The sequence below is a fragment of the Eleutherodactylus coqui genome, chromosome 1 (assembly GCF_035609145.1).
Source record: "Eleutherodactylus coqui strain aEleCoq1 chromosome 1, aEleCoq1.hap1, whole genome shotgun sequence".
Taxonomy (NCBI): Eukaryota; Metazoa; Chordata; class Amphibia; order Anura; family Eleutherodactylidae; genus Eleutherodactylus; species Eleutherodactylus coqui.
The window spans coordinates 112,580,884-112,600,810 of record NC_089837.1 but is presented as its reverse complement, the minus strand read 5'-3'; the positions used below and the strand labels follow the sequence as shown (position 1 = coordinate 112,600,810).

The following is a 19,927-nucleotide window of genomic DNA, read 5'->3' as shown; positions in this document are numbered from 1 at the left end:
GAAGGCCAGTGATTAGATGCAGTGGTCACATGTTGGTCTGGCATGTCATTGTTCCAAAGCCTGACCGGGACGACTAGAGCAATGAGGATTTCACTGCCAAGTAAAATGACCCGGCAAGCAAGCCAAAATATACAAGCTCAGTACGTCACATTTTATCTATTGCATATTTACAAGAAACTAAAAAGTGCTAAAACTGAAATGATGACACACTAAAACAGTTTTTAAGTGATTTGTCAGAAAGTGGGGTAGGGGGTAACCTTCTCTCCTTTTAAACTTCCATAACTGCTCTAGCCCAATGCAGAGTTCCAGAAAGTAAGTCCGTCTGCAAGGTATTTACTAGAGATGAGCGAATGTACTCGGTAAGGGCGATTTCGCAATCGAGCACCGCGATTTTCGAGTACTTCACTACTCGAGTGAAAAGTACTCGGGTGCGCTGTGGGTGAGCGTGGGGTTGCAGAGGGGAGTGGGGGGGAGAGGGAGAGAGAGAGGGCTCCCCCCTGTTCCCCGCTGATACCCCCCACTCCACTCTGCAACCCCCCGCCCCACAGCGCACCCGAGTACTTTTCACCCGAGTAGTGAAGTACTCGAAAATCGCGGTGCTCGATTGCGAAATCGCCCTTACCGAGTACGTTCGCTCATCTCTAGTATTTACCTAGAGTTAGGCTTGTGTTACACACAAACATATTTGCACACAAAAATTTTGTGCACCGAATATGCAGAAAACAGAACCAATTAATAGGTTTTTGCACAAACGCATATTTTGCGTCCACAATTACACAAAAATAGAAAAAAATGCAACATTCTCTATTTTCCTGCACAAATGAGCACATCTTGGACTCATTAAACTAATTGGCCATTTCAATGGCTGAAAGCATCAAGTTTTTCTTTGTGTGCACAAAAAGTACAGTAAAAACTACTGTTGTGCACGCAAATACACATGTGTGACACAGGCGTCAGGTCTAACTTTACCATAAAGCAACATCTTGATATATTTTTGCTGTCGTACTATAAAGTTTATAAATCAATAAGTGTCCTTATTTCATTAATCCGAGCTTCTTTTATTTCACTTCCACTTGGCTTGTTTGTTCCGAAAGCTCCAGCTGCTAGCTCTCGCTTTCTGCTCTGGATCTTCAGCATATTTTCTTCAACAGAATCTTTTACAACAAACTAAGGAGAAATTACAAAAACACGAAATTTACACATCAGTTACAAATAGAGATGAGCGAACGTACTCGGTAAAGCACTACTCGTCCGAGTAATGTGCTTTATCCGAGTACCTCCCCGCTCGTCCTGAAAGATTCGGGACGCGCTGCGGAGCGGGGAGCTGCAGGGGAGAGCGGGGAGGAACGGAGGGGAGATCTTTCTCTCCCGCCCGCTCTCCCCTGCTCCCCGCTGCGACTCACCTGTCAGCAGCGGAGCGCCCCGAATCTTTCAGGACGAGCGGCGAGATACTCGGATAAAGCAAATTACTCGGACGAGTAGTGCTTATCCGAGTACGTTCGCTCATCTCTAGTTACAAATTATGATTTAAGACCAAAAAGCTATACTGTACATCTAGAACCAGGCCCCCCCTTTTTCGTATGGTTAAAAAAGTGAAAAAACTGTTGGATGCTTCAAGAGGTGTAAAGAGACACTCCATCCTAACACGTTTTAAATGTCTTCTTCACTCTCACCCCCGCCTAGAAGTGAATTCTACATCCACTATAAAGGGCCTATTCCTTTTAATTCTTCCTTCTCTATATACTAGAAACTAGCTTCTTTTCAGTTTATATTGCAGAAGTTTAAAATGAAGAAGCTTTGTATCTGTTATTGTGATGTTGCCCAGAGAATATATAGTACCAGTGTTTCTGGTGGCGCAATGTGCCACTTACTAATATAATAAAAGGGACTGCAGTTGATCAAAATATTGCCGTACAAGATTTACAAACTTCAGCTGGTGGCTGAGGTGACATCGTGGCTTGCCGTTGTCATGTAAGCTGCATTAGCTGCACGGTCATGTTGAACCTTCTGTGCTGACATATTTGCACAACAGCGACGGCTTGTTTCAACACTGGACAATGGATGGTGATTAGATGAAGGCTGGACTGGTGTTGGTGGCATTAGCACTTGAGATTACATGATAGCACGGTCAGGAGATGTGAAGATAGTGGTGAAGGACTATGCTTCAATGTTGTTGTTGGTCAGTATGCACCGCCAGCTCTGTATGTGTACATTTGTGAGGTGTCATTTATTGGAGTCTCCACACTGGTGTCCAGCTGTCTCACAGCCAGCTACAAACTGCCAGACTGAGTACTGCTGTATCTATAGCAACTAAGGCAGCAGAGGTTTGTGGGGAAGGTAGTCCGCCAGTAATCCCTCATTCAGTGCAAAGGGATGAAGGACCTGTGATGACATCACCATCATGTGATATGGGGCGGAGCCCAGAGCCATGGTGACTGATCACATGTAACACACACAGTCGCTCATTACTCACAGACAGGTGGTCGTTAGTATTTAAATGACGACTTTTAGTCGAGCATCATGAGTTGCAGATTATGAAAGACTCCCTATTGAGACCTCGCATGTAGTTGGCCATCCTCTGTTTCACCAAGTATATGGCTGCCCTCGTCAGCACAATTGCCCCATTTTTCAAGAAGAACCATCCAGGGATAGTCACTACTGCCAATAACTATGTTACTGAAGCTCAGTAAGGTCATTCCATATTGATTCATACTGGAGCTATGAATTATCAATTTTTATGTATGTTTGTCTAGTTATTACTTATTTTCACCTGTTATTGAAGCCCTGCTTTTCCACTAAGTAATGAGGAAGGTTGTTTTAAAGATTAAATATTCCTTCTTGCAACCAAAGCTCAATATTTCCTTGCTGGCAAATTCTGGTACCCAACCTTCCATACCCAATACCTGGCCCTTGAGCCAACAATGAATTCCTAAACCTTGGTGATGGGCTGTCCCTTTGCACTAATTTTAACTATGTTTACCTTGGTAACGATCACTTCCTTAGTCTGTCCAAGACGGTGACAACGATCAAAGCACTGCTCTTCAGCGGCCGGATTCCATGCCTGTCAGTCAGTGGGTATAACAAGGGTACAGAATGGTCACAGTAATTCAAAACTCAATAATGCATAAAGACTACTTAGTTAAGGGAAATTTAATAAAAAAGTGCAACTCAATGTCTTTTTTTTCCCCTACCTCTTTGAGTCACACCTGAAAAGAAGTACAGCTGTGTGGTTCCTATATGAACACCCACAAAATGATGTTCATAAACATTATTTCATCACTTTTCATTGTGTCAAATGTACACTTTGCTGTCATTTAAAAGACATTAAAACTGAAATATTTTAATATCAAGAAGGAAGAATGTAAAATATATAAAGTATTCTATATGATTAATGAACATTCTTGCAGTTCAAGTAATCATGTACAACACAACCAGAGATTAGAGATTCAGGAAGATAATTTACATATTTCTGATGCATTGTGGGAAGAGTCACTGTGAGCAGGAAAATTGCTGGGTTCAGCTGGGTCTAGCTGCTCAGAGGACTGCGTAGCGTCTTATAGGTTATATATCATCACTAGTATTCTTGACCTTTGGAGAGGAGCCATATGGTTAGCTGCAATGTATGCTATATGTTTACAGACCTACCAGAGGAAAAGCCAAACTTCACCTGCCAGAAATGCAAGCTTGTGTCTTTACTGGAGGAAAAGGTGCATAGTCTTCAGGTGAGAATAGCTACACTGAAACTCATTAAGGAAGATGAGGATTTCCCTGACAGAGTAGAAGTCAGTCTTCAAAAACAGAAAGGACACCATTGTAGGCATTTACTATTATAGGCCACCTGGACAAGCAGAAGATATGGATGAACTCTTTCTACATCTGATGGCAGAGTTCTCAAAAGCTAGAAGATAAAACAAGGGGAACTGCTATCTTGGAACTAATTCTTACCAACAGGGAGGAAATGGTTGAGGAAGTAAGGGTGGCTGGGACCTTAGCAGGCAGTGATCATGCTAGCCTTGAATTTTGGGTAGCAAGGGGAGGAAGACCTGATAAAACGCAGACCTAAGGTTGTGTTTTAGAAAGGCAGATTTTAATAGACTCAGAAAGATAGAAGTATTTGCTGACCCACTAGCCATAATCTTTAAAAATTACTGGAGAACAAGAGAAGTCCCAGAAGATTGGAAAATGCAAATATTGTTCCCATTTTCAAAAAAGGGAAGAAGGTGGACAGAAGAAACTACAGGACTGTGAGCCTGACTTCTATACCGGGAAAGATTTTTGAACAAGTAATTATGACAAAGTATATTGACAAAGTATCTTCTTATTGAAAAAAAAGGTCCAAATATGGGATCGACAAGGCAACTGTTAGGTAGATTCACAACTGGATGAGTGATCATACTCAGAGTGGTCATAAATGGCTGCACATCCAATTGGAAGAATGTGTCGAATGGGATACCACAAGGTTCTGTCCTAGGCCCAGTGTGGTTCAACATTTTTATAAATGATCTAGGTGAGGGAATTAAAGAGAGAAACTGATCAAATATGCTGGTGACACAAAGCTAGGAGGTATAGCTAACACTAGAGAGAGAGTATTCAAAAAAAATCTAGAAATGCTTGAACAGTGGGTGGCGACTAACAGAATGGTATTTAACAAAGAGAAATGCAAAGTACTACATCTGGGCAAGAAAAATAAAAAAAGCACATACAGAATGGGAGGAATTGAGCAGCACATGTGAAAAATACTAATAGATCACAAACTGAACAATTCTAGGATGTATTAAGAGAAGCATAGAGTCTAGATCACGTGAGGTCATTATCCCCCCCCCTCTACTCTTCCTTAGTCAGACCTCATCTGGAATACTGTGTCCAGTTCTGGGCACCAAACTTTAAAAAATACATAGACAAACTGGAGCAAGTTCAGAGAAGAGTTACCAAGATGGTGAGCGGTCTGCAAACCATCTCATATAAGGAACGGTTAAAGGATCTGGGAATGTTAAGCTTGCAAGAAAGAAGGCTGAGAGGAGACTTAATAGCTGTCTACAAATATCTGAAGGGCTGTCACAGTGCAGAGGGATCAGCCCTATTCTCATTTGTACAAGGAAAGACTAGAAGCCGTGAGAAAAAAACTGGAAGGGAGGAGACACAAATCAGATATTAGAAATAACTTTGACAGTAAGGCTAATCAATGAGTGGAACAGGTTGCCACAGGAGGTGGTGATTTCTCCTTCGATAAAAGCTTTCAGAGGCTGGACAGACATCTGTCTGGGATGATTTAGTGATCCTGCACTGAGCAAGGGGTTGGACCCGATGACCCTGGAGGTCCCTTCCAACGCTACCATTTTATGAACATATTTACGCTAAACTAGAACTAACCTTTAGGTTGTAAATGGTATTCTACATGTATGACAGAAGTGAGTAAAGAGGTTTGGGAATTTATAAAAAGGTGAAATTACCAAAATCATATCACTGAACTGGAGAACAATTTTAGAGGCTAATTTTGACCCCATTCATAGACTTCCATTGCAACTCAATGTAATTTGTCAGAATTTATTTGAATGTTTGTTTAGATGAGCCACTGAAGAGAGAATTGCTTGGTCCCGACTACTGTTAAGGATGCATCAAGATTTTCTCTTCCATTCTCCTTTGCGAATCAAATAAGATCAAATAACCCAACAATGTTATAGTACTGGGATCCCTCTTTAAACTGAGTGGTACAGAGATTATATAATACATTCTCCTAAAAAAAGTGTTTGCATGTTTTAATTCATCTACTTACAGGATCCATTAAAAACACACGAGAAGCTGCTGTCAAGTTCAGACCCACTCCTCCAGCCTTCAATGACAGCAGCATAATGGTTGGAGAGTCGACACGAGTGCTCTGGAATGACTGAATTGCTTCGGTTCGCTTTTTCTGTGTCATTGAGCCGTCCAAGCGTGTAAACATGAAGCCAGACTCTCTACACACAAAATTAGGACAGTGTACAGTTTCTATGACAACAGACATTACATAAATGGAAAAATCTGACTTGACATCAAGCCTGTGTTATGCACAAAAAATAGGTTACATAACTGCTAAAGGGAAGAAGGGCAGAAGGCTAAACAGGACTGGATTTAGAAAACCTCATTAGACTTGTGAACCTCTGCTGAACTGTATGTTGTATCCCCGTATTCATACAAATCACATTTGCATACACAGAAGTAGACAAACACAAAAAGAAATCGATGACAAACCAAGTTTACACTGTTTATTCATGCAGCTCCTAATGGCGTAGCCACACTAGCAGACACTAGACAATACTTTTTTCTGTAATGGCTTAAATTGTCAGAATATAAATGCATTTTCATAAAAATCATAATATTAATTTTCCCCTTTGAATACCATTTCTGGTGTTGTAAAATTCTGTCAGTCTACATCCACCACTAGGAGGTGCTAACTGCATACTTGTCAAGTTCATAATAAGCTCCCCCTAGTGGCGTCCACAGGTGGCCAGAATTGCAATCATTTAACGCTAGTCATAATATTAAAACCACTGACAGCTGAAGTGAACACTGATTATCCCTTAACAATGGTACCCATCAAGGGGTAAGATATATTAGGCAACAAATGAACATTTGGTTCTTCAATTTGATGTCCATTCTTTCAGCTTACGACATAAATATACAAATCTGAGTGACTGATAAGAACCAAAATTGTGATGGCAAAACAGCTGGATCAGAATCTGCAAAATAGCAGGTCTTATGGTGGTTGTTCAGGTATACAATAACCAGTACCAACCAAAAGTGGTCCCAGGAAGGACGCCTGGTGAACAGGGTCATGGCTACCCACAGCTTACTGATGCACAGTCTGGTCTGATTCCACATAAGAGCTTCTGTAATGCTGGAAAGGTGTGGGTATGTGCAGCTACAGACTTGTAAGACTGGCCATGCTGACCCCTGTTCACCGTTGAAAGAGTCTACAATGGATATGTCAACACCAGAACCGGAACATGAAGCAATAGACTTAAGGTGGCCTTGTCTGTGTCAGCTAAACAATGCAGGCACATTGGACCATTCAAAAAGATGGCAGCAGGATGCATCATGTGAAGAAAGCAGAGTGAAGGCAATGTTATGCCCTGGGCAATGCTCTGCTGGGAAACCTAAATACTATTACAGGCCAAGTACACTCCTTCATGCAAACACTATTCCACATTGGCAATGTCCTCTTTCAGAAGGCTAATGCATCACACCACATTGTCATGTTTTTCAAACCATTCCTGAATAATTTTTGAAAGGAGGAAAAGGTGTTAAATTTGCCTCTAAAATCCTCAGATTCCATTCAGATTGAACACATCTGCTGCTAACGCCTTGGTATCAAATACCATCATAAGCCTTGTTAAGTCTATTCCCCAAAGGGTTAAGGCAGTTTTGGTAACGAGCGGGACATACGGACATGAGGAGGGCAGACAGCAAATGTCTGTCCTCCTTCAACATGAAAAGGAGGCACATCAACTTCATTTGATCGTGACCCGCCAGCCAAAGGGTTCCCTATCCCGGAGCACTCCCCCTCTCCATAGGTCAGCGAGTAGATGGGGTTCACTGCTGGATATGAGAGAGCATTTCCCAGCATCAGGACACCCCGCAAAGTAGGTAAGTAATTAGGTATCTATCCCCTTGCTGCCCTGCCACTGTAACAGAAGCCCCCTCATGTGTCACTGTGCCTCGCCATGTGTTTTTGCTTTTGTGTGGCGATGAGTCGCCTCCATGCAGCTCGTATTTACTTGCTACCATGCGGCTTGGATATTTCGCCGCTGTGCGGTATGCTAGGCAGCCTGTAGATAGTGCCGCTGCACGACCTGGTTGTTTAGCCGCCGTGCGGCCTGTGTTGGCACCGGGCATGTCTGTGTGGCCGCTGCGTGACCAGTGGTTTCTGTCACCTCACAGCTTGTTTGTTTAGCCACCTTGTGGCCTGCATGTGCTGATGCTGCCACGCAGTCTGTTCTATTTGCCACCGCGCGGCTTATGTATACTGCTACCGAGGGGTCCTGCATATTGCCATCATGCAGCTTAGTAGATTGCGAGCGAGCGGCTCTGTATATTACCGCCGTGCGGCCTGTGTATTTTGCCGCTGTGCGGTACATCGCCACTGTGCGTCGTTTTTCACTGTCGATGGCTGCCATGCAGAATATGTTTGCCGCCGGCTGGACCACTTGACTAACCCGGCCACCCAACGTTTGTGCAGCCACCACACAAGTAGGCCCTGCTGTGGTAGGCAAGGCGGCCGATGTTTCACGTGTGTAGAGTCCTATGTGGCAGGGGCTGTGGCCAAGAGGCGGCCTTTGTGGGGCGATGCGACCTATGTGTCGCAAAGAGGCCAGTGACACACACTGCTCCGTAGGAGGTAACACTAATTGAGCACCAGCCTTGGGCCTACGCTATGGAGGCCTGGAAGCCACTCCATGCACAGCTCGTCCTCCACCTACCCTCCCCGCCCTAAATACTTGTGGGATTCAATTGCCTAGGTGCCATAGCCCCGCCTCCTCCCTGCCCAATCAACCTCAGCATGAATTTGGGCTTGTGGAGTGTGGTACCTTCCATACAGTACTAGGCACAGGGATTCTCTGGACACATCGCTCCTCGTGTCTGCTCCGGACCGGGTTGAGTCTTTTCAGCTCCCCCATTGTTCACCCTCTGTAGTTCGCTGCAGGCAGCCTTAGCGCAGTATCCGTGTCCAGGATGACATGCGGACAGGGGCCGGCCAGAGCCACATACAATGTGCGCTCTCGCTACAATACGAGATTTTCATCCAGTCAGAGAATATCTCGTCTTACGAACAACATTGTTCAAACTGGTTGTCAGCATTACTCCAGGCTTGCTGAGACCTATGATACCTTCCATATGGAAAGAGTACTAGGCACAGGAATTCTGCGCACACATCGCTCCTCATCTCCGCTCCAGAATGGGTGAGCCTTACCTAACAGCTAGCTCTCCTATGGTGGACCGCCTGCAGTTTCCTTGCAGGCAGCTTTAGCGCAACGCCCACTTACAGGATGAGACGCAGGCTGGGGCCACCCAGGGCCACATACTACGTGCGCTCTCACCACAGTAAGAGATTGACATCCAGTGAGGGAATATTTCGTCTTCCCACCATACAAGGACAGAATAATAGTTTGTAAGTCTGGGGGTACATCCTCTGACAGGGAGCCTGGGGGTTGTATATCAGTCTACTGAAAGTTCTCTGGTCAGCTCTATGAGACACTGAACCACTATCGGTCCGATCTCTCTGAAGGCGGTCTCAGAACCAAAACGGCATCTAGTGAATTCTAGAAAGACTGGACTGGTAGTTCAGTCAGACATGTACATGCGGACGTGGGTCACTCATGATTTCTGTGATGCATAAATGATACCTGTTGGAATGGAATTCCCTGCTGACCCTGATTAAGCTGCAGAACAGGCCACAAATCTTCCACTATGTGAATAGCCAGACTGTTGCTGTAAGGCGTCCTCTGTAAATTCAGAGCAGTCTCCTACTATGCTACTAGAGCATTCTCCATGGATCCATCACACGAGGTACAATGCGTAGGGTTCTGGTCCAACTGTGGAGCCTGTCTGACAAGAGCTTCGCTAAACCGAAGAGTTGGGATGCCATGCATCCTCTAGTGTCTCGTTTGGTGAAAGTCAACTCACTCTATGGCTGACGCGCCTCCCTTCAGATGGGTGAATTTGCGTCCGCAAAGCATTTGCTAGGGTTCTTCAGCAATTACGCCAAGACAAGTTCATTTCTATTCCTTCTTGGGACGATTCATATAGGGAAGTTAGCGGCTTAACTTCCCATATACAGCAAATTTTTAACTGGGTTGCCTCAGGCATCCGTGGACTCAGTCCCTGGAGTTACGGTCCCTGGGGTTAACAACTCGGGATGCAAATACTGTTTTTCAAGGAATCCTTAAGGGACTTTCTCTCAATTGACGCAGGCCCTCTGCAACTTGTATGGCTGACGCTTTTGGTAAGAGTTTTTGCTTTATCACGTCTCTTTCAGTTTTGGGACTTCGCCTTATAGAGCGCCGTGCAGAATACGAAGAGCTTAAATAAGACTGATCCAGAACCACCTTGCAATCCTCCAGTGCTATTTTCTCCTGCATTATTGCTTGCAGGAGACCGTGAAATAGTATACACTTATACTGCTTTCAATTCTTAGTGGTCGTCTCTCCATACTCCTGATGTTTCCACAAAGGCACCAACGAGATTCACTTACTTGTGTAATCTTGCTGTAACACCAAATTTTCATGTGCCTAGTTAGAATCATGCGGTTGCACGGACATCTAGGTAAAGAGCCAGCCTTAGTTGACAACCCAGTGAGTCACCATTTCCAAGGCTAGACTTCTTCACATACTGTGGGCTTCATGCAGAAGGTGAATACTGTGACCATTGTCACAATCTCAGAGGGCTACTAATGGTATTTTTGATTCATGTATCTTCATCACCCATTATCTCTGGTAGATGTAGCTTCCACGCATTTGCCTGGAATGCTTCCTCCTAACCCTATAACAGTGGCACTGTCGTATAACAACAGCCTGTCTGTCTGGGACGGGCTAAAGGATCTCTTGGCGCAAGTCCCTTTCACCCTACAGCTAACAAGGCAACAGACGTCGCGTATGGAGGTTGTCGCGCTTATGTTGCTTTGGGCCATAGAACTGGAGATCAGTGCCAGTGTTCTAGGTACCCCACATTCTGGAGGTAGTCAGCTGGATATATGACTTCTTCACTACAGTCGACCGGGGAAAACAAGAACCCTTCCTGCAATGATTAACATGGGACTCCGACCAGACATGGTTGTTGAACGCAACAAGTCTTTTCTTTTTAGCGTCTGCAAGAAATCCTCTTCCTTCTTCACAGCGGGACTGTGAAGGCGGTGTTTACAGTCTGGAATTCTGTGGAACCTGCTGTGCAAGCTAGAAGGGCCCTCCTCATGTAAGTAAAAAAATAAAATAAAAAAAAGAGGGAGGGACAGCATTGTGTTTGTGGATTCCAATGGGTCCGTTGTACTGACGAGTGGGTTTTGCAACGAGCCCCCAGCTCTCTGAAGTTTCAACTCCATTGTCCGCTAGTGCCACCAGAGCTCTTTTCTGGACACTTATTTGTACTGAAGGTGTTACAGCCACATTTTTTTTTAGATCCCTGAGGTCACATACAGATCGCCTTGGCAGGCAGCATTGCTTTTTTGTGGTTTCTCTCTACCAGTCTCCCTTTCGAGCGGGCAAAGCCTGAAAAATAAAAAAGTCAAGCCCTGACTGCTATAAAGGATTTATTAAGAAGTCAAGCAGTACAAACCGTTTGCCCTAATCAAGGTGATGTTAAAAGGTAGACATTCCCTTAGCTGGAAAGTAATAGTAAGAATTGTTCTTTTCTTTACAACTATACATTATCCTGAAGACTAAAGGTGATTATTGAGGATGGTATAAACTGGCGAGTAAAGGAAGGAATCTAAACCTATCAGCATATGAACAATAACAAGTGAATATAGTAAAAGTCCTGTAGACTTACCCAAGAGCCGATTCTATCAGTGATAAGTATGAAGTGAACTGTGAAACGATGATACTCTTCACATGTGGATCTTTCTTTCTTTGTTCAGTCAATGCAGAAATGAGAGCATCTAACTGCAACATTACAAAAATAGAGTAAATGCATTTAATCTCAACCCAGGACACCTAATTATCCACATTATTAGGGAAAAAAATATAAATTTATAAAATTTGCTTCTAAAAACTCAGAGGGCCTTGAGGAAAGCTCAAAATAAATAATAATCCTTGATCCCTCTGTACAAGACACTTTATGTAATCTGGTTTAATCATGTGTTCTCTGCTGGAAAATCGTGCTGAAATACCAGAATTGCCAGATTAAAAGAATTTCATTGAAATTTTTTTTTTTTAAAGAAAGCTGTTGGTCACCCATAGAAACCATCTAGAAAAACATTCTTACTTTTGAACTTGACATCCACTTCTGATCTTTTTTTGCAGTGGTCTCAAACTCTTCCTCAGGACATTCCAGTAAGTGTTCCACATGTATTTCACTTCTGCAGAGAGGACACTTGGCGTTTGGCTGCAGGTGGAGTAAAGAAGCAATTACAATACATTTTCTCAAACAACAGATTGCACTTAACAAGTAAAAAAAAATAGACATTTATGGCATATTCCACCACTAATGATCTACACCATTTCCAGAATAGGGATCCCCAAGCTCTATCTAACCTGTCGCTGGCCACCACATCCAGGCCATGGCTGAACTGAGAGGTGTCTGACAAAGGTAATCAACAAACTTACTGGGCCACCCAATTTCCATAGTTCCCACAAAAGGGAATAAAAGCAGTGTAGTAGCCAGCAGAACAGTATTGTGGGACCCCTTTCCTAGAGGTAGGTGCAGGTCCCCAGGCCATCCAAACAGCATTTATTGCATAACCTGTGGATATCCCACAAATGTCTAAGATGGGAATACCTCTTTCAATAAGTAAATTGCATTGCTTACTTTTTCACTGTGGATAACTTGACAAATGCAGGGCTTACAAAAGACATGAGCACAACGAGTAATAACTGGAATGTTCAGAGACTCCAAACAAATTGCACATTCTTCATCCGACCCAGAGCTCAGAACCAACTTTATCTTATTCACAAGTTTCTCACGCAACTCTTCTGGGGTTGATCTTGCTAAAACAAAAACAAAAAAAACATAGCTGCATAATTGACTTTCAATGCCATCAATTACACAGGTCTTTGTGTGTTCATGTCACTTAGCTACAAGATTTATTGGAGAAAAAAAAATACTGAAGTGTCTGATTAGAGACTTTCCTGAAGTCCGAATATTATATTTGCTCCCTAACATTTCATTCAAAACCATTGCAGTTGTCCGATCACATACGGTACCGGATTTTTATTACAATCACTTGCCATTTAGATGCTTCACAATTTCTTTTTTAGAGAAAAGAATCAATATAAAAGTAGGTGCCTAGGAGACACACGTGACCTAGTAGGATACGGGATGAAAAGGCAAATTAACTATACTCTAAATGTTACTAGTTTATACAGAAGTATTCCTCTAAATGAAGGCATTAGGCTCTGTTCACATTTCTGCTGGACACTTTCCATCACAGATTCAATGATGCCAGAAAAAAGTGTTTTTTTCTGCTAAAATGATGGAACTCATGATGCAAATTGAATGTAACACATTGTAGTAAACGAGTTACATCAAACACCTATAGTCTCCATCATTTTGATGGATCCAGCATACAGTTTTATTTCCATTCTTCTGTTTCATTATGGAAAAGAACAGAAATGTAAACAAAGCCTTAAATGTATTAGACAGATTATGTCAAAAGACACAGCATTAAGTAACGAGACAAACATTTTGTCCACTCTTCTGTGATCACCGGAAACTATTTCAGATTTAAAGGGCTTTTCCACATTTGAACTATTGATAATCTTTCCTCGAAATAGGTAATCAGTAGTTGCCTGGTGATGGCCCGCTGCCCTGGACCCCAGTCAATCACCGGGCTGCTCTGTCAGTGTATGGAGTCGCTATGTTAGGGGAAACACACAGCTCCATTCTCTCTGTGACGTGGCTTGGTATTGCAGACAGAGCAGCCTGGCGATCAGCTGATAGAGCAGGGCCCCAAGTGGCAGATCTGACCGATCAACTACTGATGGATGATCTTGAGGATAGGTCATTGATAGTTCAGATATGGAAAATATGTTTAATGATTACTATTTACAATTACAAGGAGTCAGTATGGGGTTTACAGTGGCACCAAGCTTGGCTAATAAGGATCTTTTTTTTAAAGAAAATTTTGTTCTTAACCCCTTAGTGATCGTCCTATTTTGCACCTTAATAACTAGGCAATTTTACATAACATTTTTATTTATTCATCAACATAGCCTTATGAGGCCTTGTTTTTCGCGGAATGAGCATACTGTATCTTCTATTACCACCATTTTGGGGTATTATCTAATTTCTTAATGCTTTCAGGAGAGAATTCAAAAAAATTTCAAGTTTTTTTCTGGTGGCTGTAAAAAACATGGTGGCCTAGCCTAAGGTCCCTTAGACACTGCCATAAAAACCCATATGGCTATTCCCAAAGGGGTTAAATCTTAAATATGGTTTTCCACATCTGTACTACTAGAAGAACTGGGGGGGGGGGGGGGAAGAAGAGAGGAGAGGAGGGGTGCTAATCTGATGTAGTAAATCCAAAACACAGCGGCTAAAATAGTTAACGCTCTCACCTGATGTGATTGTGCTGAAATATGCACAACTACATGAATAACTTAAAAAAAAATCTCAGGTGAGATAGACCAGTCATGGGGAGGAGTTGAAGCCCTTCTAGGCCCACTGGAGAACCTTTCCCAGAGCTCAAACTAGGCATATTGTAGCAAGACAAAGCACAGCTATAGACGCTGCTCCTCAGGCAGCAATGATTATGATGCGCGCTTGAGGAAGACCCCATTCTGGGATTAAAACACGTAGTTTTGTATTTTATGTTCATGTTTCAATCAGTAAAGAGTGAATTTTAATTGAAGACAAATCTGGCATCATAATCATTGGTGCCTGAGGAGTAGTGCTTATAGAAAGGGTTTGCGCTTTGCTACATTTGAACTACTGATGTAGACAAAATTAAAATTATAGGAGCTTGGATGATTAGAAATAAAATTTCTTCTGCTTTTATTCAATTTGTGGTCATAGTAACAAAGAAACTACATACGTCACGAGGACGTGTTTCGATCTATCCAGATCTTTCTTTGGATATTTGAACTATTGATGCCCTATCCTCTGGACAGGTCATCAGCAGTTGATTGGCTGGGGTCCAGGGCAGCGGACCCTTGCTAATCAGTGTATGGAGCCTGTAGTGCAGTAACTTGGTATTGCAAACAGAGTTCCCCATTAACGTTAAGTGGTACCTGTGCTTGCAATACCAAGATTAATGGCATGGGTACATGGAAAGAGTATTTATGTTATGGACTGAGTAAAAGAACTCCTAGAGTTTGTGAAATCTTAATGGAGGTAATGATACTATTAGATATGAAGTGAACGTAGAATTTAGTTAATACATCAGTTTAAATTCCTAGATGTTAAACAATCAAACGATAAATTGGAAGATGCTTTATTTTAAAAACTTAAAAATAAATTTACTATGTTTTGACAGCTTTCATATATTTAGAAGTCTGCCAATTTGTGTATGCACAAAGGATTTTGCGCACAGGTAAGACATATGTTAAAACATAGGACCTCTATAGCTAATCGATTTACTAGAAGGGGCTATCCTAGAAATCAAATGATCAAAAGGAAAATTATAGCAAGGATATGGATCAGATGAAAAGTAAACACAGAAGCTGAAAACAAATCTATCCCTTTTTATCATGCAATGTCGTTATGCAGATAATGAGGTCTTCTATAGCAGGAGCCAAAGTTTTTTTCAAAGTAAACATTTCTGGCTACAAAAAAGGCACATTTGGCTGTTACTCTATCATTAAAGGCCCAGGTGTAGATCATCCTATGAAAGGCAATGAGTTTAAGGTTTTTACACCTGTAAATTAGTAAAAGTGTTTCTCCCATAAAATGCCCCTGTAAAGATACAGACCAATAAACATAAATCTGGAATTAAAATCTTAAAAAAAGGAAGACTATGAATAAAAAGAAGGCACAGTAAGACACGGAGGAGAGGGGGACATAGGATCAGAAATAATCTCCAGATATGGAGAAACTTTGTTGCCAGACATTTTTAGAAGTTTCAAACATTCCATGAATGAATTAAGGGTGGCAGGTTTTAGAAGAAGAGGATGTGGAAGGAAATGAGACTGAGGCCTCCAGACATTTATTGTTAGGTAAATTGGACTAAATTGTTAAACTGGAGGTGATTCTGGGGTTAAAGGAGACTGCAAATAATAAAGGAATTATTTATGAAATTTAGAAGCTTCTCGTAATATTTATGAAATCAGTATTGGAAGCCATTGAGGACCCTGTTAAAAGGGGTTGTTTCATAAGAATACTAGTTTACAGGTAAATCCAGCTGATAATTCTGAACATTTTTTAAATAAGGAAGTTTCTATCCCCAGATGTTCAAGGACCAATGTTACAATAGCGCCCCTGCTGTCTATATTCTGTGTCTATCTCAGAAGTTCCACCTGCTCAGTCTTGCTTCTGTTTATGCTCCACTAGGTATGTTGAGGGATCTATAGTGTGGAACAATAAAGATGGAATTCTTTTTATGAAGCTTATGCATGCTGCCACTTTTTTTTTAAATTTTATTTCAGTCTATGGGTTTGCACGATCTAGATGCTCAGTTACAGCAAACGTGGACAGATATTCTGCAGGATACCATATAGAACCTGTATATGCCTCCATGCCCGCCCGTATCATATCTTGCATCCAAGCTAGAGGCGGTACAATGGGGTACTAGAGTCTCCATAACCCCCCCCCCCCATCACATCTTATATCCAAGCTAGAGGCAGTACAATAGGGTGCTAGAACCTCCATGCCAGCCCATATAATTTCTTGCATCCAAGCTAGAGGCGGTACGACAGGGTACTAGAGCCTCCATGCCCGCCTATATCACATCTTGTATCCAAGCTAGAGATGGTACACCAGGTTACTAGAGCCTCCATGCCCACCAGTATCACATCTTACATCCAAGCTAGAGGCAGTACAACGTGGTACTAGAGCCTCCATGCCTGCCTGTATCACATCTTGTATCCAAGCTAGAGGCAGCCTAACAGGGTACTATAGCCTCCATGCCCACCCATATCACGCCTTGTATCCAAGCTAGAGGTGGTACAACAGGGTACTAGAGCCTCCATGCTCGCCCATATCACATCTTGTATCCAAGCTAGAGGTGGTACAAAAGGGTAATAGTGCCTCCATGCCCGCCCGTATCACATCTTACATCCAAGCTGGAGGTGGTACAACAGGGTACTAGAGCCTCCATGCTCGCCCATATCACATCTTGTATCCAAGCTAGAGATGGTACAACAGGGTACTAGAGCCTCCATGCCCGCCTGTATCACATCTTGTATCCAAGCTAGGGGTTGGTTAACAGGGTACTAGAGCCTCCATGCCCGCCCATATCACATCTTGTACCAAGCTAGAGGTGGTACAACAGGGTACTAGAGCTTCCATGCCTGCCCATATCACATCTTGTATCCAAGCTAGAGGTGTTACAACAGGGTACTAGAGCCTCCATGCCCGCCTGTATCACATCTTACATCCAAGCTAGAGGCCGTACAACAGGGTACTAGAGCCTCCATGCCTGCCTGTATCACATCTTACATCCAAGCTAGAGGCAGTACAACAGGGTACTAGAGCCTCCATGCCTGCACATATCACATCTTGTATCCAAGCTAGAGGCGGTACTACAGGGTACTAGAGCCTCCATGCCCACATCACATCTTACATCCAAGCTAGACGCAGTACAACAGGGTATTAGAGCCTCCATGCCTGCACATATCACATCTTGTATCCAAGCTAGAGGCGGTACAACAGGGTACTAGAGCCTCCATGCCCGCCCGCATCACATCTTACATCCAAGCTAGAGGCGGTACAACAGGGTACTAGAGCCTCCATGCCCGCCCATATCACATCTTGTATCCAAGCTAGAAGCTGTACAACAGGGTACTAGAGCCTCCATGCCTGCACATATCACATCTTGTATCCAAGCTAGAGGCGGTACTACAGGGTACTAGAGCCTCCATGCCTGCACATATCACATCTTGTATCCAAGCTAGAGGCGGTACTACAGGGTACTAGAGCCTCCATGCCCGCATCACATCTTACATCCAAGCTAGACGCGGTACAACAGGCTACTAGAGCCTCCATGCCTGCACATATCACATCTTGTATCCAAGCTAGAGGCGGTACAACAGGGTACTAGAGCCTCCATGCCCGCCCGCATCACATCTTACATCCAAGCTAGAGGCGGTACAACAGGGTACTAGAGCCTCCCTACCGGCCCATATCACATCTTGTATCCAAGCTAGAAGCTGTACAACAGGGTACTAGAGCCTCTCTCTTTAAGGGTTCAGTTTTCATCAATAAATCATCCTTTGCACGGATATTGTAATCACTTACTTTTAGCAATATTACAGCCACACAAAGTTTCATTTGATTCCGACAACTCCTTCTAGTACAAATGCAAAGCTGTGGCAGCATGTAATGATGCAAAAAATAGCTTCTTGATTAAAGGAGCATATTTTATTGTTTCACAGTTTTAAAAGAGGCGACGTTTCGACCTACAAACAAGGTCTTTTTCAAGCCAACAAACTAGTGAAAACACGGTTCAGACTCCATGTTCAAGAAGCTATTTTTTGCATCATTACATGCTGCCACAGCTTTGCTATTGTATTGGAATCGTGGAAGGGGCTTAGGTCCATAGCCCCGTTGCTGGCTTTGCATGAATATTTTCGCTACAGAGAAGGAAACATTTTGCATTTCTCTCTGTCCCCTCCCACCCCCAAGTTTTCTTTTCTGGTGGGGTCGAGTGAGTGCCGTGGTTCTTTTTTGCTAATTACTGTGCACAACTCCTTCTAGGGCAGGGATTTCTTTGACTGAGTGTGTATACTTCTTTCAAATAAATTCCAAAATTTAGAATGAATTATCCCTTAAAGTGTACCTGAGTTTAGAACTTTTAAGAGGCAGCGCAGGTCTTCATTGGTAAAAAGGTATGATAATAGGGTGAAAGAGCTATTTAAAATGTTTATTTAGAGGATGTTACCAGGTTGTGCATGTCTGTGATTTGTAGCTTAAGAGGGTCTGTTGTATAATCCCTTCAGGTGTGTAGGGATTTTTTCTCTTTCATTTTATTAAAACACAGTACAAACATTTTTCCCCCTTACCTGCAAGAGAAGTAGAAGAGAAACTGCTTGAGACAAGATGGGGATGACAGCAAAGCTGCCTTAGTCGCACCAGCACAGCCAGAACATCGGCATAATGTGTCAGGACAGTACCTTCTCTAAAGTATCTGGTGACACAAGCATATTAATGCACAATATTTGTAAAACACATTGACCATTGGTATTAATCACTTACAAAAACACAATATAACATTCAAAGTAAATAAAAAGCATAGTAAATGAATGTAACATAGGTTGCCATTTCATCCCTGTGGGTGCATTAGCTGGCTGCTGGGATTTGTCCAGCTCGAGGAGAAGCAACTCAGACATTGTTATACTTTAGTATTTCTCATCTGTTCCATTTGGGGGAGGACAGCAACATTAGGTGTAGCTGCTGCCATTAGGAGCTGGCGCCAAGTACACAAAGTTATGCCTCTCATGCAGACACAGAGCTAAAGGAGTTTTAGCTTAGTTAGCAGGTCTTCACTACTTAATTTTAGTTTATTACCTTTTCGTTTCTCCCTTCTAGGTGGAAAATAGGGTCAGTTTGACTTCCGATTATCTCAAGGTGGGGAGGACAAATAGTGTAGAAAGTGTCTCAATGGTACTCCCTCCCCTAATATGACAAAGTAGACCAGAGGAGCACTAATTCCTCTGCCACCCGCCAGCCATGGGGTCACCCACTGCTTTTGGCGCCTCTCCCCAGCCACCACTGTGGTAAATCTGCAGTGGCAAGAAATACACCAGGTGGTGCAGTTTTTGTCATAGAGCTAGTTGCGGAAATGCTACAGGTTTGCACCAAATTTCATCTTTTGCATGTCAAAGGGTGAAATCTGCAGCGTGAGATTGACGTGCTGCAGATTTGAAACCCACAGAACGTCAAATTTCAAGCAGATTATTTTCACAACAAGTAGATGAAATTTGGCTTAAACGCTCATCCACTACGCTACTATCGTAAGATCCGCAGCATTTATACCCCATGTGAAGATCGGGGTAAATTCACACCAGTGGATGTTACAGAAATTTCTGCTACTGTCCAATTCATAGGAAGAGCCTAATGGAGCGCCAAACATTTGACCCAAAGACAA

General features: G+C 42.8%; 1 protein-coding gene across 2 annotated transcripts in view; it reads right to left on the bottom strand.

The window, feature by feature from the left end:
• Positions 1-621: 621 nt before the first annotated feature.
• The window catches only part of HLTF (helicase like transcription factor), a 68,842-nt gene continuing 49,536 nt past the window's right edge, over positions 622-19,927 (bottom strand). For both annotated transcript variants that reach the window (XM_066599218.1, XM_066599226.1), the window contains exons 18-24: positions 18,843-18,967; positions 12,496-12,674; positions 11,953-12,072; positions 11,518-11,630; positions 5,774-5,954; positions 2,981-3,061; positions 622-1,167 (exon numbers count right to left, since the gene is read on the bottom strand). In XM_066599218.1, the coding sequence (XP_066455315.1) occupies positions 1,015-1,167; positions 2,981-3,061; positions 5,774-5,954; positions 11,518-11,630; positions 11,953-12,072; positions 12,496-12,674; positions 18,843-18,967 (952 nt within the window). In that variant the 3' untranslated portion in view covers positions 622-1,014. The remainder of the gene's footprint in view (positions 1,168-2,980; positions 3,062-5,773; positions 5,955-11,517; positions 11,631-11,952; positions 12,073-12,495; positions 12,675-18,842; positions 18,968-19,927) is intronic.